General features: G+C 34.1%; 1 protein-coding gene across 7 annotated transcripts in view; it reads left to right on the plus strand.

Annotated features, from left to right (window-relative positions):
- The window catches only part of TBL1XR1 (TBL1X receptor 1), a 155,674-nt gene extending 134,654 nt beyond the window's left edge, over positions 1-21,020 (plus strand). For all 7 annotated transcript variants that reach the window (XM_032484031.1, XM_032484016.1, XM_032484032.1 and 4 more), the window contains 6 exons: positions 6,677-6,798; positions 6,942-7,016; positions 11,042-11,169; positions 11,652-11,817; positions 15,013-15,114; positions 16,190-21,020. In XM_032484031.1, coding sequence (XP_032339922.1) covers positions 6,677-6,798; positions 6,942-7,016; positions 11,042-11,169; positions 11,652-11,817; positions 15,013-15,114; positions 16,190-16,216 — 620 coding nt within the window. In that variant the 3' untranslated portion in view covers positions 16,217-21,020. The remainder of the gene's footprint in view (positions 1-6,676; positions 6,799-6,941; positions 7,017-11,041; positions 11,170-11,651; positions 11,818-15,012; positions 15,115-16,189) is intronic.
- The last annotated feature ends 483 nt before the right edge of the window (positions 21,021-21,503 follow it).

A 21,503-nucleotide genomic window follows, 5' to 3' on the forward strand; every position in this document is an offset into this window, starting at 1 on the left:
CCTGTTGACTCAAGTTTGATGTGTCCAGGTTTTAGCTATTACAAAAAAAACTGCTATCAATATTCATGTACAAGTCTTTTTATATGATCTTGTGTTTTTGTTTCTCTTCTGTAAAGACTTAGGGATGTAATGGCTAGATATATGGTAGGTACATGTTTAACTTGTTAATAAACTGCCAAACTTTTTTCCAAAGTTTATGTTTTCCAAACTGGTTTACATTCTCAACAGCAGTGGGTAATCCAGCCCCTCCATATCCTTGCCAGCACTTCGTATGTGGTCAGACTTTTTACTTGTAGCCACACTAATAAGTATGTAGTGGTGTCTCAATGTGTTTTTCATTTGCATTTTCTAATGACTAATAATGTTGAGCATCTCTTTGTCATATGCTAATTTACCATCTGTATATCTTCTTTGGCGAAGTGTCTATTCAAATCTTTGGATTTTTAATTGTTTATTGTTTTCTTATTGTTGAGTTTTGTGAGCTCTTTATATGTTCTGGATACAAGTCCTTTATCAAGTATTTACAAATATTGTCTCACAGTCTGTGACTTGTCTTTGCATTGTTTTGGCAGTGTCCCTCAAAGATCAGATGTTATTAATGTTAATGAATTCCTTAATTTATTAAGTTGTTCATTTATATCTTATGCTTTGTGTCAATCTAATTTGCTGTTTTTCTGTTTGCTTGATGTGGAAGTTGGGGTCAATGGTTTGAGACCTTCCTGCTTTTCTAATAATGGATATTTAGTGCTATAAATTTAACTTTAACTACTACTTAGTGACATCTCACAATTTTTTATATGTTGTGTTTTCATTCAGTTCAAAATCTTTTTTAGTTTAATTTTTATTTCTTCTTTGACCCATGGGTTATTTAGAAGTATGCTAATTTCAGATTATTTAGGAAATTTCCCAAGAACTTTGTAATACTGATTTGTGATTTAATTCCATTGTTCCCATAAATGTCATTTAGGTCAAGGTTTTTGATAATGTTGTTCAAATCTTTTATAGCCCTTACTGAATTTTCTTTCTACTCATGCTGTCTGTTACTGAGAAGAGGGATATTGAAATCATCTACAATAACTGGAAAATAGTAATTTTTGTTTTTGAAGCTCTGTCCATTTTTGCCTCATGTAGTTTGAAACAATGTTATTAGAGGCATGAACATTTAGGAATGGTGCATCCTTATGTTGAATTTACCCCTTTACTATTTTGTTTAAGACCCTCGTTTTCCCATTTCGTTTTCTGTGCTTTGAAATCTACCTTCTCTGATATTAATATAGCCCTTCCAGTTTTCTTTTGGTTAGTGTTGGCATGGTATGTATTTCTCCATGCTTTTACTTTCAGTCTCTTGATGTCTTTATATTTGAAATGTATTTTCTGTATGTGCCATATATTGCTTATTCATAAAATATTAACATCTGCCTTTTAATGGCAGTATTTACGCTACTTATGTTTAATAGAATTACTGATTGCAACTAGATTATAGTTCTATTTATCTATTCTTTTCCTATTTTTTGCTTCCATTTGGAGTAATTGAATATTTTTATGATTGTATTTTTTATTTGGTGGGCTATTAACTATAAATCTTTCATTTTTATGGTTGCATTGTCATTTATAGTACACATTAATTTAACACCATCTGCCTTCAAGTGATATTTTAAAGGCATTAAATAATAAAATAATTTTTCTCATGTCGTAACCATTTCCAACTCTTCATTCCTTTGCATACATGGTTTGATATGGTAGCATTTATCTTCTGCCTGAACTGCTTTAACATTCCTTATAGTGCAAATCTAATGTTGATGAATTTTTAAAATTTTGATATATATGAGTAGATCTTTATTTCACCTTCATTTTTGAAAGATATTTTTTCAGTACTTTAAGGAAAATGTTGCTCTATTCTCTTATTTACCTAATTTCCAACTTAACTTGCTAACATTTTCATCCTTATTTCTCTGTACGTAATTTGTTTTGTTTTCTCTGGCTGCTTTTAAAATTTTCTTTTTAATCATTGATTTTAAACAATTTGAGTATGTTGTACCTTGGTTTAGTTTTCTTTATGTTTCATGTCCTTGGAGCTTCTTGGATGTATTTGTTCATAGTTTTCTTCAAATTTGAAAACTTTTGACCATTATTTTTTTTTAAATGTATTCCCCCCCCCCCCACTTTTTAACCTGAAATTCTGTGTATGTTTATTAATCTGCTTGATGTCCCACAGTACACTGATGATCTGTTCATTTCTTTATTCAGTCTTTCTCTGTTGGCTTAAAAAAATTTTTTTTTAATAGTTCCTTTGCTGTTTTCAAGGTCACGGGTTTTTTTCTTCTGTAATATCTAATCTTCAGTTCATCCATCCAGTACATTTCTACCTCACATGTTTCAGTTTTAATCTGTAGAAGTTTAATTTAGGTCTTTTCTACATCTTCCATGTCTCTACTTAACTGTTTGAACATGTGATAGGTAGCTACAAGTGCTTGACTGTCTGTCTGCTGACTCTGACATCTCTGTCTGTTCTGGGTCACTTCCGATGATTTGATTTTTCTCCTCATCTCAGTGATATTTTCCTGTATCTTTGCATGCCTTTTTACTTTTGATTAGAAGTGAGACATTGTGAATTTTACCTTGTTGCTTGCTGGGTATTTTTGTATTCTTGTAAGTGTCTGTGAACTTTGTTCTGGAACACAGAAATGGTTTGAGCCTTTTGGATCATACTTATAAGATATGTTAAATGGCAGTGAAACAGTGCTCACTGTAGGACTGATTATTTCCTGACTAGTACCAGGCAAGGACCTAAGTGTACTCTAATCAGTACTCCATGAGTTAAGACGTTTTCTATTCCGGTGTACCCTTGAGTATCAGACATTGTTCCTTTTAATTCTGTTGAGTGGTTTTCCCCCAGGTCTCAGCTAGTGTCTTCACATGCTCGTGCTCATTAGTACTCAGCTAAATTTGTGAGTAGGGCCTGCTGCAGATCTTCAGAATTCTCTGCTGTGTGGCTGTCACTTTTCCTGTACTTTTTCCCATGAATTCTAGCTGCCTTTGTCTCCCCAGATCCTCAGCTTTATCCCTTCAGCTCAGGAATTTCACTGGACTCTGCCTAGGGAGGTTCCTCTTCCTTGTGCCAAGTTATAAAGGCACATGTTTGGTTGATTTTTTTTTTTTTTCTGTCAGGAATCACTGTCCTTTGTTGCCTGATGTCCAGAGTCTTAAACTGTTATTTTACGTATTTTGTAGTTTTTTTGGTTGTTTGGAGCACAAGGTAAATTTGGTCCGTGTTACTCCGTCTTAACCAGAAATGAAAGTCTACCATGCTTTCCAAACTACCATATTTTAATTCTTATACTCTATTTTCTTCCATATACACTCTTACATAAAGCATAAATCATGATTATATATGAGTCATAATGAGTTACCTTACCACTTTATACCCATTCAATGGCAATAAAAAACAATGTTTAGGATAATGTGGAGAAATTAGAATCCTTATACTCTGCTAGCAGGTATGGAAAATGGTATAAGTCATTGTGGGAAACAATATGACAGTTCCTCGAAAAGCTGAACATAGAAATACCATATGACTCAGTAATTCTGCTGCTAGGTATATATCCAAAAGAGTTGAAAGCAGGTACTTGAACAGATTCTTGTATGTCAGTGTTCATACCAGCATTATTCACCAGAGGATGGGAACAGCCTACTGTCCATCAGCAGATGAATGGATAAACAGAATGTAGTCTATAAGTACAATGCATTATTATTCAGCCATAAAAATAAATGAAGTTCTGACACATGCTATAATACAAGAGAACTTGTACACATTATGCTAAGTGAAATAAATGAGACACAAGAGGGTAAAGAGTGTGGTTCTACTTATGTGAAGTAGTCAGAATAGGCAGATTCATAGAGACAAAAAGTAAAACTTTGAGATTATCAGGGGCTAGGAGGAGGGAGAAATTTAATTATTGCTTAATGGGTTGCAGAGTTTCTGTTTGGGGTGATGAAAAAGTTTTGGAAATAGTGGTGATGGTTGCACAACATTTTGAATGTATTTGATACCATTGAATTTTACACTTAATAAAATGACAAGTTTTATATATGACCACAATATTTTTAAATTATTAATATAACATACTAAAAACCATTGAATTGAATTGCACGCTTTAAATGAGTGAAATTTATGTTACGTGAATTGTACCTCAGTGGAGCTGTTTATTAAAAAAAGCAAATGAATAATAAATGTTGTTTCCCCCTTTCCTTATAGGTTTGTTACCTTTTAAATTATGAAGGATGCATGGGTTAACAAAAAAATTAGAATTGGAGCACACAGAAATTTAATCTTAGCTCCAGGAATTTAAAAGATTGTGTAACCCTAGGCAAATAAAGTTTTCTTAGCCCCTTTCATCCCGTGTAAAAGGAGACAGTAGCACAAACACACCTCTCACACATTATCTATGTAAAAGTACATTTTATGTAAGAGACATGTTTCTATCCTGAAGAACCTGTGTTACCTAGACTCATCTTAGGAATAAATATAAAGCAAGGAGGTATATGGTCTTAGATTATACCAAACTGTGGTCGTTGTGTTTTAGGAGCCAGGTGTATCACAGAAGCATTAGTCCTGCAGCTCATGTTGTAGCATTCCCTAGCTTTTTCCAGTTATCTTTGCCTGGTTATACAGTTTGTTTCTGTTTTGTTCTGAACCTGATGGTGTATTTGTTTGAGAGCTACTTCTGATTTTCTTAGCCTCCCGTCTAATATTTCACAGATGGTTCTCTACCACATTAACACCTGCTGCAGCATGGCAGATCCTAGGCCTTTTGCATAGCATGTTGTTACACCTTTAATTGTCTTTTGAATTAGCTAGATTTGCAAGCCTCCCCACCCCGCCCTCCCCCCACCTCTTCTCAACACTAAAACAAATTATTTACCAAAGAAACGTTTTGTTAAGAATGTTTTTGAAATTATGTCTTAAGTAATAATATTTAATGTCAGAATGAAGGTGTTTTAGTTGCTGAATCCAATGCCAGGTACAAAAACAGAATCTAAACCAGGTAATCCCAGAAAGGGAATATAATACTAGGAAATAGTGGCAGAAGTATTGCCAAGAGTGAAAAATAGAGGAAGGTGAGGTAACCCAGAGTTTAACAACTGCGGTAAACCTGAGACTGTAGAGAAGATAGGATCCAAACACCCAGTGGGAATGAGGACTTTAGAGGAGAGGCTGCCTGGCAAGAACGGGCACCATGGAGTAGTCCTGTCACCACCAGAAGCCCAGCCTGCAAGAACGGTGACAGCGGAAGTGCCCGGCTGCTCTTTCCCCTGGCCCTGGGCTCATGGCAGTGTCTTCCCCTGGACGAACCCCTCTGGACACCTGCAGGCACAGGGGCCTGGGATGTGTGATTTGCAGGAGGCAGTCCCCTGGGGTCAGGGCACAGCAGGGCAAAGCGTGGTAAGGACTGGACCCAGGGTCATCTGCGCTGCTCTAGGAAGTTGTGATGCAGAGTCCACGCACAGTGCTCATCACAGTTGGACTGTATTTTTGTTTCCTGACTGATTTCCTCAGATTCTCCCAGAAGCAGACTTTGAGTGAAGTGATTTATTTAAAAATCCTTCCCAGGAGAAACAAGTGAGGAACTCTGTGTGGGAAGCAGAAGGGAAAAGCGGGAAGGAGCCAAGGAAGGGAGCAGTTTCTGGTGAAGAAGCCCAGTCCCATCCTGATCAGGCAGGGCCCTGGAGTGCTTGTTACACCTCAGGATCTGCCTCATCTTGAGCCAAGGGCGCTGATCTCCCCTTCACCCCGCTACCTACCGCCTGCTCTAAATCTGTTTTTTTTTTTTTTTTTTTGGCATGCTTCTATTGCTTAACCCAATTACTTGCTATCATTACCTTAATCTGCATTGCTAATTATAGAGAGCCTTTGCACTATGCAGCAGGGGAAAATGAAAGGAAAGAATCTTTAATCATATCAGAGCTAAAATAAGTATTAAATGCCAGCTGGCTTTTGGGCCTCTGAGGTTTTAAATTCAATGATGTAGATTTTAAGAGGGATTTGACAAGAATCACCTAGAAGAAAATCTATTTGCGATTCATGGAATATTCCACTTATTAGCTGAGTAGATAATGGAAATGATAACTTACACAGTGTAACACCCGTCTAACTTGTAATTTACGAAGTACTTTTCATACGCATTATCTAACTTGGTTTTCACAATATCCTTCTGTACTAAGCTTAAAGGTTTTATCCGCCCCCCACCCCCCGCTTTTTTTAATTAGAAAAATAACATGCGAGGTTAGATGACTTGCTTAGGGCTCACTGGTTTTGGAGTGCCAGAACCAAGGCTGCTTATTCATTGAACATTCACAGAATTTGAGAAATAAAAGGAAGGTAAAGCATCACATTTAATTTTATCATTTTACAAATGAGGAACCAAGAATCCAGTGCTAGTAGTTTACAGAGTGGGTTCTAAGGAGCCCTAATCTCCTGGTGACTAGGCCAGTGTACTTTCTGCTGGATAGCTAAACTGAAATTTATTAATATTTGTGATGTTTAGATACTGTGATTTTTAAAAATTCTGTTAGTATCTTTAAAAAGTATAAAGTGAAATATTTAGATTCCTATTAGTGTCCTTAATGATTTCAGTACATGCAGACTGAATGCAAATCTCACCTTTTTTCTTTTTAGCACCAGCGTTGGATGTTGATTGGCAGAGCAACAACACCTTTGCTTCTTGTAGTACAGATATGTGCATTCATGTCTGTAAACTAGGACAAGACAGACCTATTAAAACATTCCAGGGACACACGGTGAGAAACCTTTATTCCCTCCTTCAAAGTGATCATGATGAATAAGTAATGTTTCAGAGTGGTTTTGAAGTAAGTATGTTTAATACCCGAAGAGTAGCCAAGTCTATAAAGTGAAAATGTCTGTATTTACCTGTTATTTTTAGAATGAAGTAAATGCTATCAAATGGGACCCAACTGGCAATCTCCTGGCCTCCTGTTCTGATGACATGACTTTGAAGGTAATTCAGACAGTAGGAGGGAATGGTGTGCAGTTACACAGTGAGACTGCTCTGGCTGTTTTAAGATTGTTTAGAATGTCTTTTGTAATTTATTGATACTTAAATGTAGCTAAGGACTTACTCTACTTTTTAATGATCATTGTTTTTTATATTTTCTTTTGTGAATTATTTCAGATGTTTGAATATAGCAAATAAGTTATATTTTAAAAAATGACTATGATGGGAATTATAATACTAAGGTTTGTGCTGTTATAATTTGTCTTCACTATTAGAAAGTCATATATTGGTACATGTAAAGATCTGACTCATAAGTAGTGAAGATCTTTGTAGTATTCACGGGTTTGACTGAAATTCTGCGAATTGTATTAATTTGATTTTGCTGTGGTATGAACATGTATAACCCTTGCTGGGAAACTGGTACGTAGCAGAGAATCATTTAACTGGTGAGTGAGCCTAGCTGACGTGTCAGTATCCACATCTCAACCTTCATTTATGCTTTTCTTGTTGTGTTAACTAAAAGCAAAACTAATACCTTGCCCCTTCACACATCACACACCAGCGTTAGAGGGGAGAAAAAGCATTTTGAGATAAAGAACAACCTAATACTAACCTTCTGAATTAATGATGCTTGAGCCCTTTCTTTCATCATGCTAAGTCTACTGAAAATAACTTACCTTTGACTTTGCAATGCCATTGACTGCAGACGTAATGACCCTTACCAGTAGGATACTCATGGGGGAAACTGCTTTTTCTCTTCCCATGAGCAGACTAAATATAACCTTGGTAAACCTGATGGTTTTTTTCTTTAAATACCTGCTATGTTTTTAAGTTAGATAGGTGATTTTCCTCAAGCCTGGGCTCCCTTGCAAACATTGCTAGTAAAAATACTTTTCTTCACACTTACGTTTGTGAGATTGCTTTGCACACACCATATTTAACACTTATCAAATGGAGGGGCTTCTGGAACAGAGTATGGCCCATATGAGGGAGTGAAAGAAGGCCCATGGCGAGAGAGCCCACTATCAGGGGTTGAGTTGCAATTAGAGAAGTTTAAACTAGAAAGTGGTAGAGAGCTTTTCTTTGTTCTAAGAATAGTAAAAGGTCATAGAATTTTAAAGCAGAAACTAGAAGGATGGATAATGTCTAGTGAAGCCATGTTCTGCAAACAGGGAAAAGCAAATTAGTGAGGAGAATGTATACAACTTGTACAGTGCTTTTGAGTCATGGAAGTGAAGATGCTAGATGGATCTGATGCTCAGAGAACAGCTCTAAGCTTGACATAAAATTTAGGGAATTCTCAGCAGATTCTCGGGTGGTCATTCAAAGCCATGAGCATGGACAAAATTGTGTAGGTAGAAAGTATAGAGTAAGAGAAGATGAAACCTAATACAGTCTTAAGAAACATCAACATTTACCAGCTCAAGAGAAATGAGCTTCCAAAAGGAAACCTTAGAAGGAATGACCTCAGTGGAAACTGTAAAGAGTATTTCAAGGAAGGTAATGGTTTAGAGTGATCAGTAGTATCAGTGCTATTGAAAGGTCAAATGAAATATGTTTTGGAAACATACTTTTTGGATTTATTTACATGGAGTTATATATACCTAGGATACAAAAACATTATGATACTGCTTTGTTATCTCTTACTAGTTATATTGCAGAAGTGTGAAGCCTGGCTAATGTTTTTTGAAGTATAGTTTGTTACAATGTTGTATTGATTTCTGGTGTACAGCATAGTGATTTATTTACACATACATATATATTCCTTTTCATATTCTTTTTCATTAAAGGCTATTACAAGGTATTGAATATAGTTTTCTGTGGAAGCCCAGCTAATTTTGTTTGTTTGTAGGCACTTGGGTTTGGTGGGAGTTTTTTGTTTGTTTTTGTTGTTGTTGTTTTGTTTTTAAGGTTGAATTTATTAATTTTTTTACTTCTCTAATTAAAATTTTTGCAAGAGGGGAGGTAATTAGGTTTATTTATTTATTTATTTACTTTCTAAGTGGAGGTACTGGGGATTGAACTCAGGACCCTGTGCATACTAGGCATGCACTCCACCACTGAGCCATACCTCCCCCTTGGGTTTGGTGTTTATTTGTATTTGGCAAGACTCACCCACCCCATGTCTTTATTGAGTGATTTTTGTCAGAACTATTCTTGGTGTACATTTCTCTTAATTTTTGCTCAAAAATAATGTGAATTTTTAATCTATAAGCATAGGTGTGTTATCAACTCAAGAAAGGCTTGTTCTCTACTCACCATTTTAGCTATTGCTTTGTTAGTTTTCATGGTTTCTTCTATATGAAACTTCTAAAATTTTTTAAATTTTATTATGGTAGGAACATATAACATGAGATCTGTTCTTTTAACAGATTTTTAAATGTACAGCTCAGTATTGTTATCTGCAGGCACAGTATTGTATAGCAAATCTCTAGAACTGATATTTTATACTTGTTGGTTAGCAACTCCCCCTCTCCCCAGCCCCTGACAACCACCATTCTTTTCTTGGCTTCTATAAGTTTGACTCTTAGATGCCTAATGTAAATGGAATCATGCAATATTTGTCCTTAAGATTCATTCATGCTGTCATATATTACAGGATTTCCTTCTATGTTAAGACTGAATAATACTCCACTGTATGTACATATGTTGTGTGTGTATACATTTTCTTTATCCATTCATCCATTGATGGACACTTAGGTTGTATCCATATCTTGGCTTTTGGTAATAGTGCTGCAGTGAACAAGGGAATGCAGATACTTCCTCAGGATCCTGATTGCAATTTTTTTGGATATTCATAAGAAGAATTGTTGGATCATATGGTAGTAGTTCTTAAAATCTGGGGCAGAACCTTCATGTTGGTTTTTCATGGCAGCTATACCATTTTGCATTCACATCAGCAGTGTACAAGGGATCCAGTTTCTCCACATCCTTGTCAACGTTTATTGTATTCTAAAAATTTATAGTAGCCACCCTAACAGTTGTGAAGTGATACCTCCATTGTAGCTTTGATTTGCATTTCCTTGATTAGTGACAGTGAGCATCATTTCATACACCTATTGCCCATTTATATATCTTCTTTGGAGAAATGTCTATTCAAGTCCTCTGCCCATTTTTAAATTGGGTTATTAGGTGTTTTTGCTGTTGAGTTGTAGGATTTCCTTATGTATTTTGGAAATTAACTCCTTACTGGATATATGGTTTGCAGTATATTCTCTCATTCCATAGGTTGCTTTTTATTTTATTATTTCCTTTGCTGTGCAGAAGCTTTTTAATTTTACATAGTCTCACTTGCCTTTTTTTTTTTTTTTTTTTTTTTTGCTTTTGTTGCCTATGCTTTGGGGTCAGCCTGAATCATGTTAGTATTATCTGTATGCTGCTTATCTATTTTACCTTCTCCATTGCAAAATATTACCTGATACTAAATTCTAAGAGGGATTTGTAAGGTAGATCTTTTGTTTAAAAGACAGCATAAAAACTAATGCCTTAAACATTTTAGGATCGTTACCCAAGGAACTTAGTGAATATTGACGTTTGTGCCATCTGAAGCTATCAAAAGTAATCTTAGCCACTATATATAAAAACAGATTAAAAAAACAAATTTATTCTGTGTAGCACAGGGGACTATATTTAATATCTCATAATAACCTTTAATGAAAAAGAATATGAAAACAAATATGTGTATGTAGATGCATGACTGGGATACTGTGCTGTACACCAGAAACTGACACATTGTAACTTACTGTACTTCCAGGTTTAAAAAAAAATGATTTTAGGACTATAGTTAGTTTAATCCTGAAGCCTCACAATAGTGAATATTTAGAAAGGACTTGATGCTTATTTGTCATTTTAGAAAGATAAATGTTAAATATATTCTCCTACATTTTAATTTCTTTGCAAGTATTCCCTTAATCTCTGTAATCGTGCTTCTGGTTGCACTGCTTATATTTTGCACTGGGAAAATAGTATTATAAATGTATCCTTTGTATGGAAGAATAATTACATACTTTTTTTTCTTTTTTGCTTAGATATGGAGTATGAAACAAGACAATTGTGTCCATGATTTGCAAGCACATAATAAAGAAATTTATACTATCAAGTGGAGTCCAACAGGGCCAGGGACAAATAATCCAAATGCCAACCTTATGTTAGCAAGGTAACATTTCTGTTTTACTTTTCCTTTTATGAGTCTTTGAAAGTTTCTTATAAGTATGACAGAAAATTATATCTGGAGATATCAAATATTTACTGATATCAAATACTATTTTAAACCCAAGTAATTGAGATACAGTACCATAAAGCTTTTTCAGCATCTTTTTAGAAAGATAAAGTTAAAAATATGTTCAGTACAGTGTTTCAAAACTATGGGTCAATATAAAGAAATTATTTAAAGAGCAAAGGAATACAGTGAATTAGTTCGTTTATGTTTTCCTGTTCCGGAACTTGGAGATGCCGTTAATTAAGCTGCTTTTTTTCCTGTTAGCTGTGTTTCCAGAACATTTCCTTCCTAACAGCACGGTCTGTTTCTCATGAGGAATTGTGGCTGGCTATTAAGAATGGCTGAATATTGTAGATTGGGGGTGGGGCTAAGAGTATATTTTATTAATTATAAAATCTTTTTTTTTTCTCCCTTGTCAGTGCATCCTTTGATTCTACTGTTAGACTATGGGATGTAGACCGAGGAATTTGCATCCATACTTTGACAAAACACCAAGAGCCTGTGTACAGTGTAGCTTTCAGTCCTGATGGCAGGTATCTGGCAAGTGGTTCTTTTGACAAGTGTGTGCACATCTGGAACACACAGGTATGTATGAGTTATTGAAATAGTCAAGTAGTCTTATATTGGCAAGAAGCATTTGCCTATCTATACGAATATTTTCTTCACTTTTGGTTATCATTCCTTTTGTGACATTAATTCAATTCTTAGTTTTTAAATGACTATTTTTGAGGAGAATTTACGGCTTAGTAAAGATTAAGACCAACAGAAGTTACACTTTCATAGTGTAGACTAGAATTTAAAGATCAATTTAGATTCTCTGTTTTATCGTTCCGACAGTTTTGCAAACATAAAATGTTAGAGTTTAGGATGCATTTATTTAGCTAAATGATATTATTTCTTTATTTTCTAAAATAATTATCTTTGAAGGAAGTATGTATGAGCAGTAAAAAAAAATACACTAAAGGACAAGATTTTATGCTTGAACACATGATTTATCAGAAACAAACTTAAAACTATACTACCTTTTTAGGGATAATGCTACGGAGATCCTTTCTTGAAAGTGGAGAAAATGGCCTCTTTTTTTTTTTATCTTAGTGTTTTGGTTTTTATGTGCCGTGTATTCTTTGGTAGCAGTCATGCGAGTTTCCCTGCCGCACCCCTCCCCACCCCCCATTCTCCCTTCTGTGATGAGATCTTTGCTGGTTGTAGTACACACATACTGAGTTACTGTGGACTGTCTTTCTATAGTTGGTCAGACTATTTTGCAGAAGTCATTTTCAGATACTGTTTTTTGATTAAGTTACACATTCAAATGTTCAAAAAACCTCCCAAACGCTGTAAAAAGGTATACACTGAGAAGTCTTGCCCTCATTTTTTTTTTCTTGATCCTCTGTAGGTAACTTTTTTTATTGGTTTCTCTTTTATTCTTCTTGAGTTTTTTGGTAAAAAAAAAAGCATTATGATGTTTTAACTTTATACTCCCACTGTCTAGTGTTTTCATTTGTATTTTTAACTCCCTTAAAATTGGTTTTCATGTATGGTGTGAGGTAGAGTTCTAATTTTATCTTTCTGTATGGATAGCCACTTGTAGCAGCAAAGCTTACTGTTCCTTTACTGTTTCATAATGTCAGTTCTTTCATATGCTGAGTTCTTGTGTGGTTTATTCATAGATTGTTGTTTTCCATTGATTGATAAATTTGTATGTACATGCATCATTAGCTTAGTTTTAGTAACTGTGACTTTGTAAGTCCCCCATACCAAGTCTTTTTCCACCCCCTTCACTAAAGTTCTAACAATTTTTTCATAAAGATCTTTTTTCTTAATTTTTTCTGAGGTACCTTATGGATTTTATTGTTACCATGAATAGCATCTTTATAACAATATATTCATTTTACTTATTGATGGTTGCTCCCGTTTGGAACATTATAAATTTTGGCATATTGATATTTAATCCATCATCCCTTCTGAGCTCTCTTAATTACTTTTAATGGTTTATATTTCCTTAGCTTTCCTTTCAAATTAACCTTTCTGTTGTGATTGAATAGCAGAAGCTTTTTTGATACAATCTATAGATAACCTGCCTTTTGTATACATTTTCCATCACTCATTTACTCCATTTTGACTCCATTTTAAGTAAATCAATTTAAAAAAAATTTTGTTATAGAACTGTAAAGTTCTAATGGAAGATACTGCTTGACTTTTAAGGGCATTTGAGCAACTATCCATCCGTACTGTTCTGTTGTATCACTATCGTGTATTAAAATGTCATTTTACTTTTTTTCTTCTATGTTTGAAAATAGTAAAATGCATCTTGTGAGTTTTTAGTGTAGAGAAAGGCATTATCTTTTTGTCGCATATACATGTAGTTTTTTTCTTTCATTACTTGAATAATATGTTACCTAAGTATTTGGCAGGTAGGTTGTTACAGTCTAGTCTGAACACAGATTTGAGTAGATGCTAATGATCCTTTGGCATTTGTTAATGTGATAGCTCTGGCTTGTTGACCATACTATTTTGGTTCATTTAAAGCCTAATTCAGGCTTAGAAATTGGTAAGTACTATTGAAAGGAAGTTTTGATTTTTTTTTTTAAATCCCAAAGTTGACTGTCCTATAGATTTTACTTTCTGTACATCAGTGGAGTTTAGATAATGTTGGTGCCACTCCCTTCTCTCCTAATTAACTGTAGATACTTAAGACCTACTATACTCATACTTTCTCATGAATCTCTTAACATTGTGGGAAATTTTAGGTTGGAGGGGTGGGGGATGACTGTTGGGCCTTCCCAGTGTGACCAGCTGTAGCAGTGCATCTGTGGTTTCTGCAGTATTACCAGACAAGAGGAAAGCAGGGGGAAATGGTCACCAGCTCAGTGATTAGCTCAGGGCTGGCTGTCTCGGAAGGTATTTACAAGATACGTGTCTTGCTGCTAGGTTGTTTTTAGATAGTTATGCTACTTCTAGTTGGATTTTTTTAGGTCACTGTAAAGCTGAGAGATACTTTTCTGATTTATCAGGGCAGATCACTAGAATCTATTTTTCATTGTTCAGTTTCTCACAGCAGAACCTGTGACCTTTGACCTGCTTAATGACTAATTTCCTAAGATAATACATTTTTGTACTCAGTTTTAATTATCGAATGGCAGCTGTGAATGATTTTGGTTTCCATTGCTGAAGGAATAAAATAATTTAGTTATGTTTATGACTCAGCTTTAATTGATGAAATTGTTAGTGTTCCTGGTTGTACTTTTTTTTTAAGTTATAACATCTTTTAATAATACTGTACATATATTCTTTTACTTCTTTTATAATTCCACTAGCTTAGGGATTAGTCAGTAAATATGGAGTAACAGACTTACACTGGAATTGCCTTTACTAGTTTATTATACTTCCTCTTTAGGATGTTTTGTCAAGAGATTCTGACTTAATTTTGTTTCTCTATAATTTGGCCAAACTCATGCATACTTCAGCAACAACAGTTTATTTCAAGTCATGCATTGAATGTTTACTTCTAGCCATTGTTAACTGTCAAAGAGGCCACAGATAACTTAGCTAAGAATGGTTATCAGTACTGGAGAAACTGTGTGTGTGATCTGTTCAGAGCAGGCTGGTGTTATCTTTTTATAGAAGGATCATCGTATTATGTATCTAGTATTTCAGAACTTGTGTTTATTTCAGAGTTGGTTTGCTAGAAGTAAACCCACACAATATTTAACCTCCATATTTGGACATATATAATAATATATTTTATCATTTTTGAGATTCTGTTTTTCATTATTTTAGACAGGTGCTCTAGTTCACAGCTATAGGGGAACAGGTGGAATTTTTGAAGTTTGTTGGAATGCAGCAGGAGACAAGGTTGGAGCCAGTGCATCAGATGGTTCAGTAAGTATACTGAAGTGTTTCCAAAAGCAGCTGTGTGTGTGTATTTGTGTATATACGTAGTGAATAGATGTGGCTTACTGTGGTAGTGTCTGCAGAAGTGTTAAAATACATTTTATGATATGGTATTGATCTTTTTTACTGAGGGCTCTGTACTTTTCATGTTCACTTTATGCAAATAATGTAAACAGAATTTAGGCCATCTATGCCAGAAGAGTGCTTTCACAATCAAGAAATGGGCAGTTATTTTTAATGTAAACCTTCATCAGTGAAATTAAATATAGCAGAGTACCACTCTGAGAGAGATTTGAATTTATAATGCCTATTTCTACCTTCTCTTCCTTAAAGAAGAGTGTTGGTGGCCCAGGGAAGGGAGAATAGAGGCAGTTGAGTCTGCATTGAGAAATGTGTGATACTGAGACACTTTCAGGATACGCCTGGCCAACTGTTTACAGAAATACTAGTTACGGCTTCCAAAGTTCTGAAAGCAAAGAGAAGATGTAAAGGATATAGCCATTAGCTGTTTACTGAAGCAACAGTTTTAATAAAATCAGTAGTGTCTCATTAAGGTCCAAGAGATAGAAAATGGTCTGTTTTGAGCATGTTTTTTCCTACTTTTTAATTAACAGAGAGTAAATCTTCAAAATTTTAGCCATGGTTCTTCTTCTGTATCATTAGTTCCTAGTTGTTTCCTTCTTGTACTTTCAGACAATTTGTGATTTTTAAAAAAATTTTTTATTGAATTATAGTCAGTTTATAATGTGTCAGTTTCTGGTGTACAACATAATACTTTAGTCATAGAGGAACATACATATATTTGTTTTCGTATTCTTTTTTGTTATAGGTTACTACAAGATGCTGAATATAGTTTCCTGTGCTGTACAGTATAAACTTGTTGTTCATCTGTTTTATATGTATTATGTGATTTCTGTTGGTGTCCACTGCTGTGATTGCTTTTAGTTTACCAGTTTCGTGAACTTGGAACTAAGAAATAGATTCCAAACAGTTCTATTGAAAAGTTAAACTAAAAAGGTGCAATGGAATTGTTTACACACGTGATTATTTTACTTTCTTACAGGTTTGTGTATTAGACCTTCGGAAATAGCGCTACTAGTTGGAAGCCATGGACCGACTATGAATGTGTACATAGCCAAAATGACTGTCCCTGACCCAAGTACTGCTATAGTCCTTCTTGAACCATGGCCAGTCCACTACAGCCAAATCTAAAAGAAATATATACATGCAGTGTATATAAACAAAATTGCACCCTGAAGATGACAGAATTTTGTCACAGCTTGTGAATTCTGTTCACCAAGTGCTGGAATCTAATCTGCTGTGCCCCTAAAATAGCATTTAGAAGTTTTGGATATGAAAAACAGAAGAGAGAAAAAATACGCGTTATAAAAGCAGCCCATACATGTACCAGTTTTTGGATACTAATGACAGCCTTGTTTCTCCCCTTTGAATCAGCAGACACCATGGATTATATTCTTTTTTCCCTTCAGTAGTTTAGCAGTTTGTATGTACAGAGGAAATGGACTTACAAAAACTTGCAGCAGTAGTTTGTTCTTGCTTTTAAACTTCGTTTTTGGTTTAGTTTATGGATGCATGAAGTAAGGGAGTGAATCTGTTTCTTGTTTATATTTTTTTCACCTTTTAAACAAAAAAAAAATCTTAAAAATATTTTAATGCATTCTTTTGAAGAGATAGATGTTTGGTACATTTTATGGCTCCCAGAGCATATATTCAATTGGTGCATGTTGTGGAAGGGGGAATTGGAAATTAAATGGAACTATATGACTTTGGTCATGTCAATCTGTAAGACACATCAGTAAAAGGGTATTATGCTCTGTTGGGTATTTTGTTTGTTTTTTTGTTTGGTTTTTTTGCTTCTTTTTTTTTGTGATGTGGCTTAAATGCAATAGTTTCTTTTTTGGGACATATTTCTGCCAATTAAAAGACTAGAAGGGCACAATTTTTTTTTTAATACCATAGAGAAGATGCATAAAAGAAATCTTCTGATATCTGTAGCCATAACTAAATTATGGTTAAAATGTGCACTATTGTGAAAAGGAGCAAAGTAGCTTTGGGGATTTTTTGTTGTTTGTTTGTTTCTTTTGCTTTGTTTTTTAAGAGATTAAAATGTTTCTGGATAAGGATTAGCTTCTCAAAGTGTCCATCATTCTGTGTAGAAGCTTAAATATGTAATGTAACCAAACTCCAGTATTAAAAATCTCTCATGTTATTTTTCTTTATACAAAGCAAGATAACGGCATATAACACTGCCATTACATGGCAAAATGTTTGCTACCTTAGTTTAAAAACAATCTTTAAAACGAAAGACTTGCTTCAAGATGTTTTTAAATAGCAGTGATTCAAATTTTTTTTTAAAAAAGTATAATTGCACTAACTTCCCTGCTGCTCTGATTCTGCGTTTGTGGTACTTGTGACTACATTTTTTCAAATATAGATAGAGTTAAGCTGCTATTTTTTTGTTTTTCAGTAATCACTACTATATCATGTCTTTTACTCTGTTTATAATATCACGTATTTTCTTAAAGATGTAGGTATCAGATCAAACCTCTTGTGCTCATGCAACTAAAAGCTAAAATATACAGAATTTATAAATGATAGCATGGGACTGTTTATATGTATGATTAACAGGGTTTGTCATGATTAATGTAATAATCCAGAAGTGTCAATTTTGAAGAGAATAGTTGTCAAATTTATATCTCAAAGATTTCAATTAAGGAATATCATTTGTTATCAAGTTTAGCAAATTTATAACACTATTTCTGTCACTAATTATTTTTAAGCCATTACTGCTAAAATTTTAACCTATGTTTTAAGTTTAAGTAGAAACTGATTTAACCCAAGTAATTCAGCTTTGATTTTCAGCATTTGTTGTTTTGCTATTTTTACAAAACAGCACTGATTGAAGCAAGTCTTGGTTTACTAAGGTAGGATAGCATTTGCTATTGGTAAAGAGAATAAATACACTTAATTTCACTATACATTGTTATATGTACCCCAGTTGTTGTTAGTGGGGACTATGATACTGTAATAATATTTTTTAAAATTTACATCCAGAGAGGCAGTCATTCATGATGGTTTTGTGCCAGCTGTTCTTAGGGTTTTGGATCACATTATAGATATTTAGAACTATTACCCTGTGACTTATGTAGGAAACCTAATATGCTGAGTATCTGGCACTTGAAATCCTGCTTTTATTGCTGGAGGTCCACATCTGTGGTTGACCTCTATTGTTGTTTTAAAAAAAATAAAAATAAAAAAATCTGTGCAATAATTTTTAAATGTGCTCCCAGGAATAGACACAAATGTTTTGAGTATGTTTAAGCTGCATTTTCCTTTAGCGATGCATTTGTCAATTGCACTGAATTTAAATCTGAAAGTCAGAGGTGATTATTGATAGAACTTTTTGTATTTTGATAATGGACAATTTATTCATTTGCATACAGTTATTGACCTTTTTTTTTCCCAACTGATTGAAAGATAGTCGAGAAGTTCTGCAGTATAGCTGCCCAAATAGACAGCTACATGTTTATGGTATTGTCATCTTTTCTTTCTTTCTGTTTTTTAATCTTTAGCTATTTTACTTAAGCATAATAGCCACAATAGGACATATAAAAGATTATAAATACAGAGCTTTATTATCCTGAAGTCTTGGGTCTTTTAAGTGCAAACTATCAGAAAGGTATCCATTCTGTAGGCGTGGGTTCTTTATGAGCATTCAGTTGTTTCTTTTTGCTGCTGTTCTCAAGTCATCATTGCCTGCTGATGTGCCACGATGCTGCTCCAGTAGACAAAAGTAAGATTGCCTCTAATTTGAGCAGTAACATGATTATAAGAGACCAAGTTTCACAGCCTGTAAAGTTCTATGTTTGAGGTTCTTGCTTCTTTTTCCTTCATTTTTTTCCCCTCTGAGAACTTATTTCTGAAGATCTTTTGATTCCAATAGGTTTTCTGTGGTATTCATTATATATCATTGTTGTATAGGCTACTGTAAGAAACTTGTAAGGAAAAATAGAAAGGGAAACTTGAATGAATAGAATATTCTTGATTAAAATAGAGTAAAAAAAGAGCAGCTGTCACTCTTAAACATCTAAAGGAATATCTTTTTCTTCTCCATGTGGGAAAATCCCGTTAAGTTCTTATATTTATTCCATTCCCAATTTCCTGTCATTGATCAGGTATCATCATTGACTTTCCAGTGACTTTTAGAAGTGGTAAGTTTTAATTTCCTAATAGGTCTTAGAGTGTATCGAATTCTGTTTTAATTAATTATTCTCTAGGTAAGTATGTTTTAGGATTAAACACCTTTTACAGATACTGAAAGTGCCTCCTTTTGTGGTGTAAAAAAACAAATTATGGTGCAAAAAGTAATCATTAGATTGAATTACATGAAGGTTTTTTGCTTTTTGACATATAAAAATGTCAAGAGAAAGGCCAAAGATTTGTACTTTTTCACTTAACTTATAAAGCACTCCTTTTTTTCCTTAAACTTATTTCTGTCAAATTAGATTTAATGAGAGAGTACTATTTTTAAGGAGCTATCTGTTTATGTAGAATGATTTTGTTAAGAGTAATGTAAACTATTACTGAGTAGAGGCCTGAAGAGGAGTATGCATTTTTGCTATTTAAAGGAATCACAAATGGCCATTCTTATATCAGCAAAAATGTTGTTTTACTAGATGAGCAGGAAAAAAAGATCTCAAATGCAGTGCGATTTACTCTTTTCAAAACAGTTTTCATTTACTGAAATACATTGTACATTTCCATAGTACCTGGATTTATTCTCACATGCTAAGGGCGGTACTTGCATTTGGTGAATTACTGTTGACATTTTCCACAGAAATCCCATTTCAGTGGACCAACATTGTGGCATGGCAGCAAATGCCAGCATTTTGGGGAATAGCAGCAAATCTATAAGAGACCCTGGTTGGTTTGGGGTGTGGGGTGGGTTGGTTTGTTTGTTTGTTTTTCTTCTGAATCAGCAGGGATGGAAGGGGAATAGGGAAGTTATGAATTACTCCTTCTGATAGTAGCTCTGAAGCGTCACATTCAATATCAATTTTTTAAAACATGATTCTAGTTAAATGTAGAAGAAAGAGACAAAAAAAGAGGAAGTGTTCACTTTTTAATACACTGATTTAGAAAATTGATGTCTTATATCAGTAGTTCTGAAGTATTAATAGCATTCTTTATTTCTGCCTTTATGTTGACAGTGTTGAAGCAGGGTGAATAACTAGGGCATATTTTTTTTTTCCTAGTAAGCTGTTTCATGATGTTTTCTTTGGAGTTTCTGGATAAGTTCAAGAAAACATTCTGCATGTTGTATTTAGTCTGATGTACTTATCCATCTCATTAAAAACAAAAACACACAGACTGCATTTTGTAGCTCTGTAATCCCTAAATACAGAAGTAATTTTCTTCTTTCCTGACTTTGACATTGTAGTTATAATGTTCTAATTTTTTATTTTTTACAAATCCTTTGGGTCTAATTCTGTGAGCCTACCTATAGCACTGGATTAAAATGTCTGCATCATTTCTTTAGTTATCCAGTTAACTTTAAAACTGTTGTAAAAGTGTAAACCAGCCCATGACAGTTTTTGTACCTGTTTAAGAACTTTATTGTTCAGTTTTCATGATTATTGTGTGAGGAAGACTGATAGAGATGTTCTATGCTGTCCTGGACCATGTTAATTACACTTCTGATGTATTTTGGTTCCACATCACAATGATTTGTCCCCAGTGACCCTTTTATCCTTTCTAGGCACATTTTTTTGTTGTTGTTGTTGTTGCAGTTTCCCTTTGCATTGTATTGCTTTGACAACTGTAATTTGAATCAGATCTGAAAGAGGTCCAGAATAAAATATATTTTGATATTATGTTGGCTGTGTACATATATAAAACCTTTGATATCTATCTAGTTTGTACAGACTGTTCGGTAGTCAAGTAAAGGGAGAGGGATGCTATTTCCTGTTTACAATTTCTTGTTTACAGTTTAATTACAGTTACTCCTCCAGTGTTCTTTTGTAGAATAAACTGTTCTGCTCTGAGTTAGCTTCATAACATATATAACACATCTGTTATCCCACATTGGTGTTACAAATGATAGCAGCTTACCATCAGAACCTAAACGACTGTATTTCATAAATATATTGTTTTACAAGATAGACACTTAAAGTAAGCCCATAGATAAAATTTTGCTATTTTATTACTTCTCGTAGGAGATGACTTTTTAAATGAAGGGATTATTTACTATTTTTATTAAAGAATAATAGAGCATTTAATCAGCTAAGGAATAGCAATTACTTTTAAATTATTTTGAAAAATCAATATTGTACTTAAAAGACATTGTTTCACATAAT

This window comes from Camelus ferus, chromosome 1 (assembly GCF_009834535.1).
Source record: "Camelus ferus isolate YT-003-E chromosome 1, BCGSAC_Cfer_1.0, whole genome shotgun sequence".
Classification (NCBI taxonomy): domain Eukaryota; kingdom Metazoa; phylum Chordata; class Mammalia; order Artiodactyla; family Camelidae; genus Camelus; species Camelus ferus.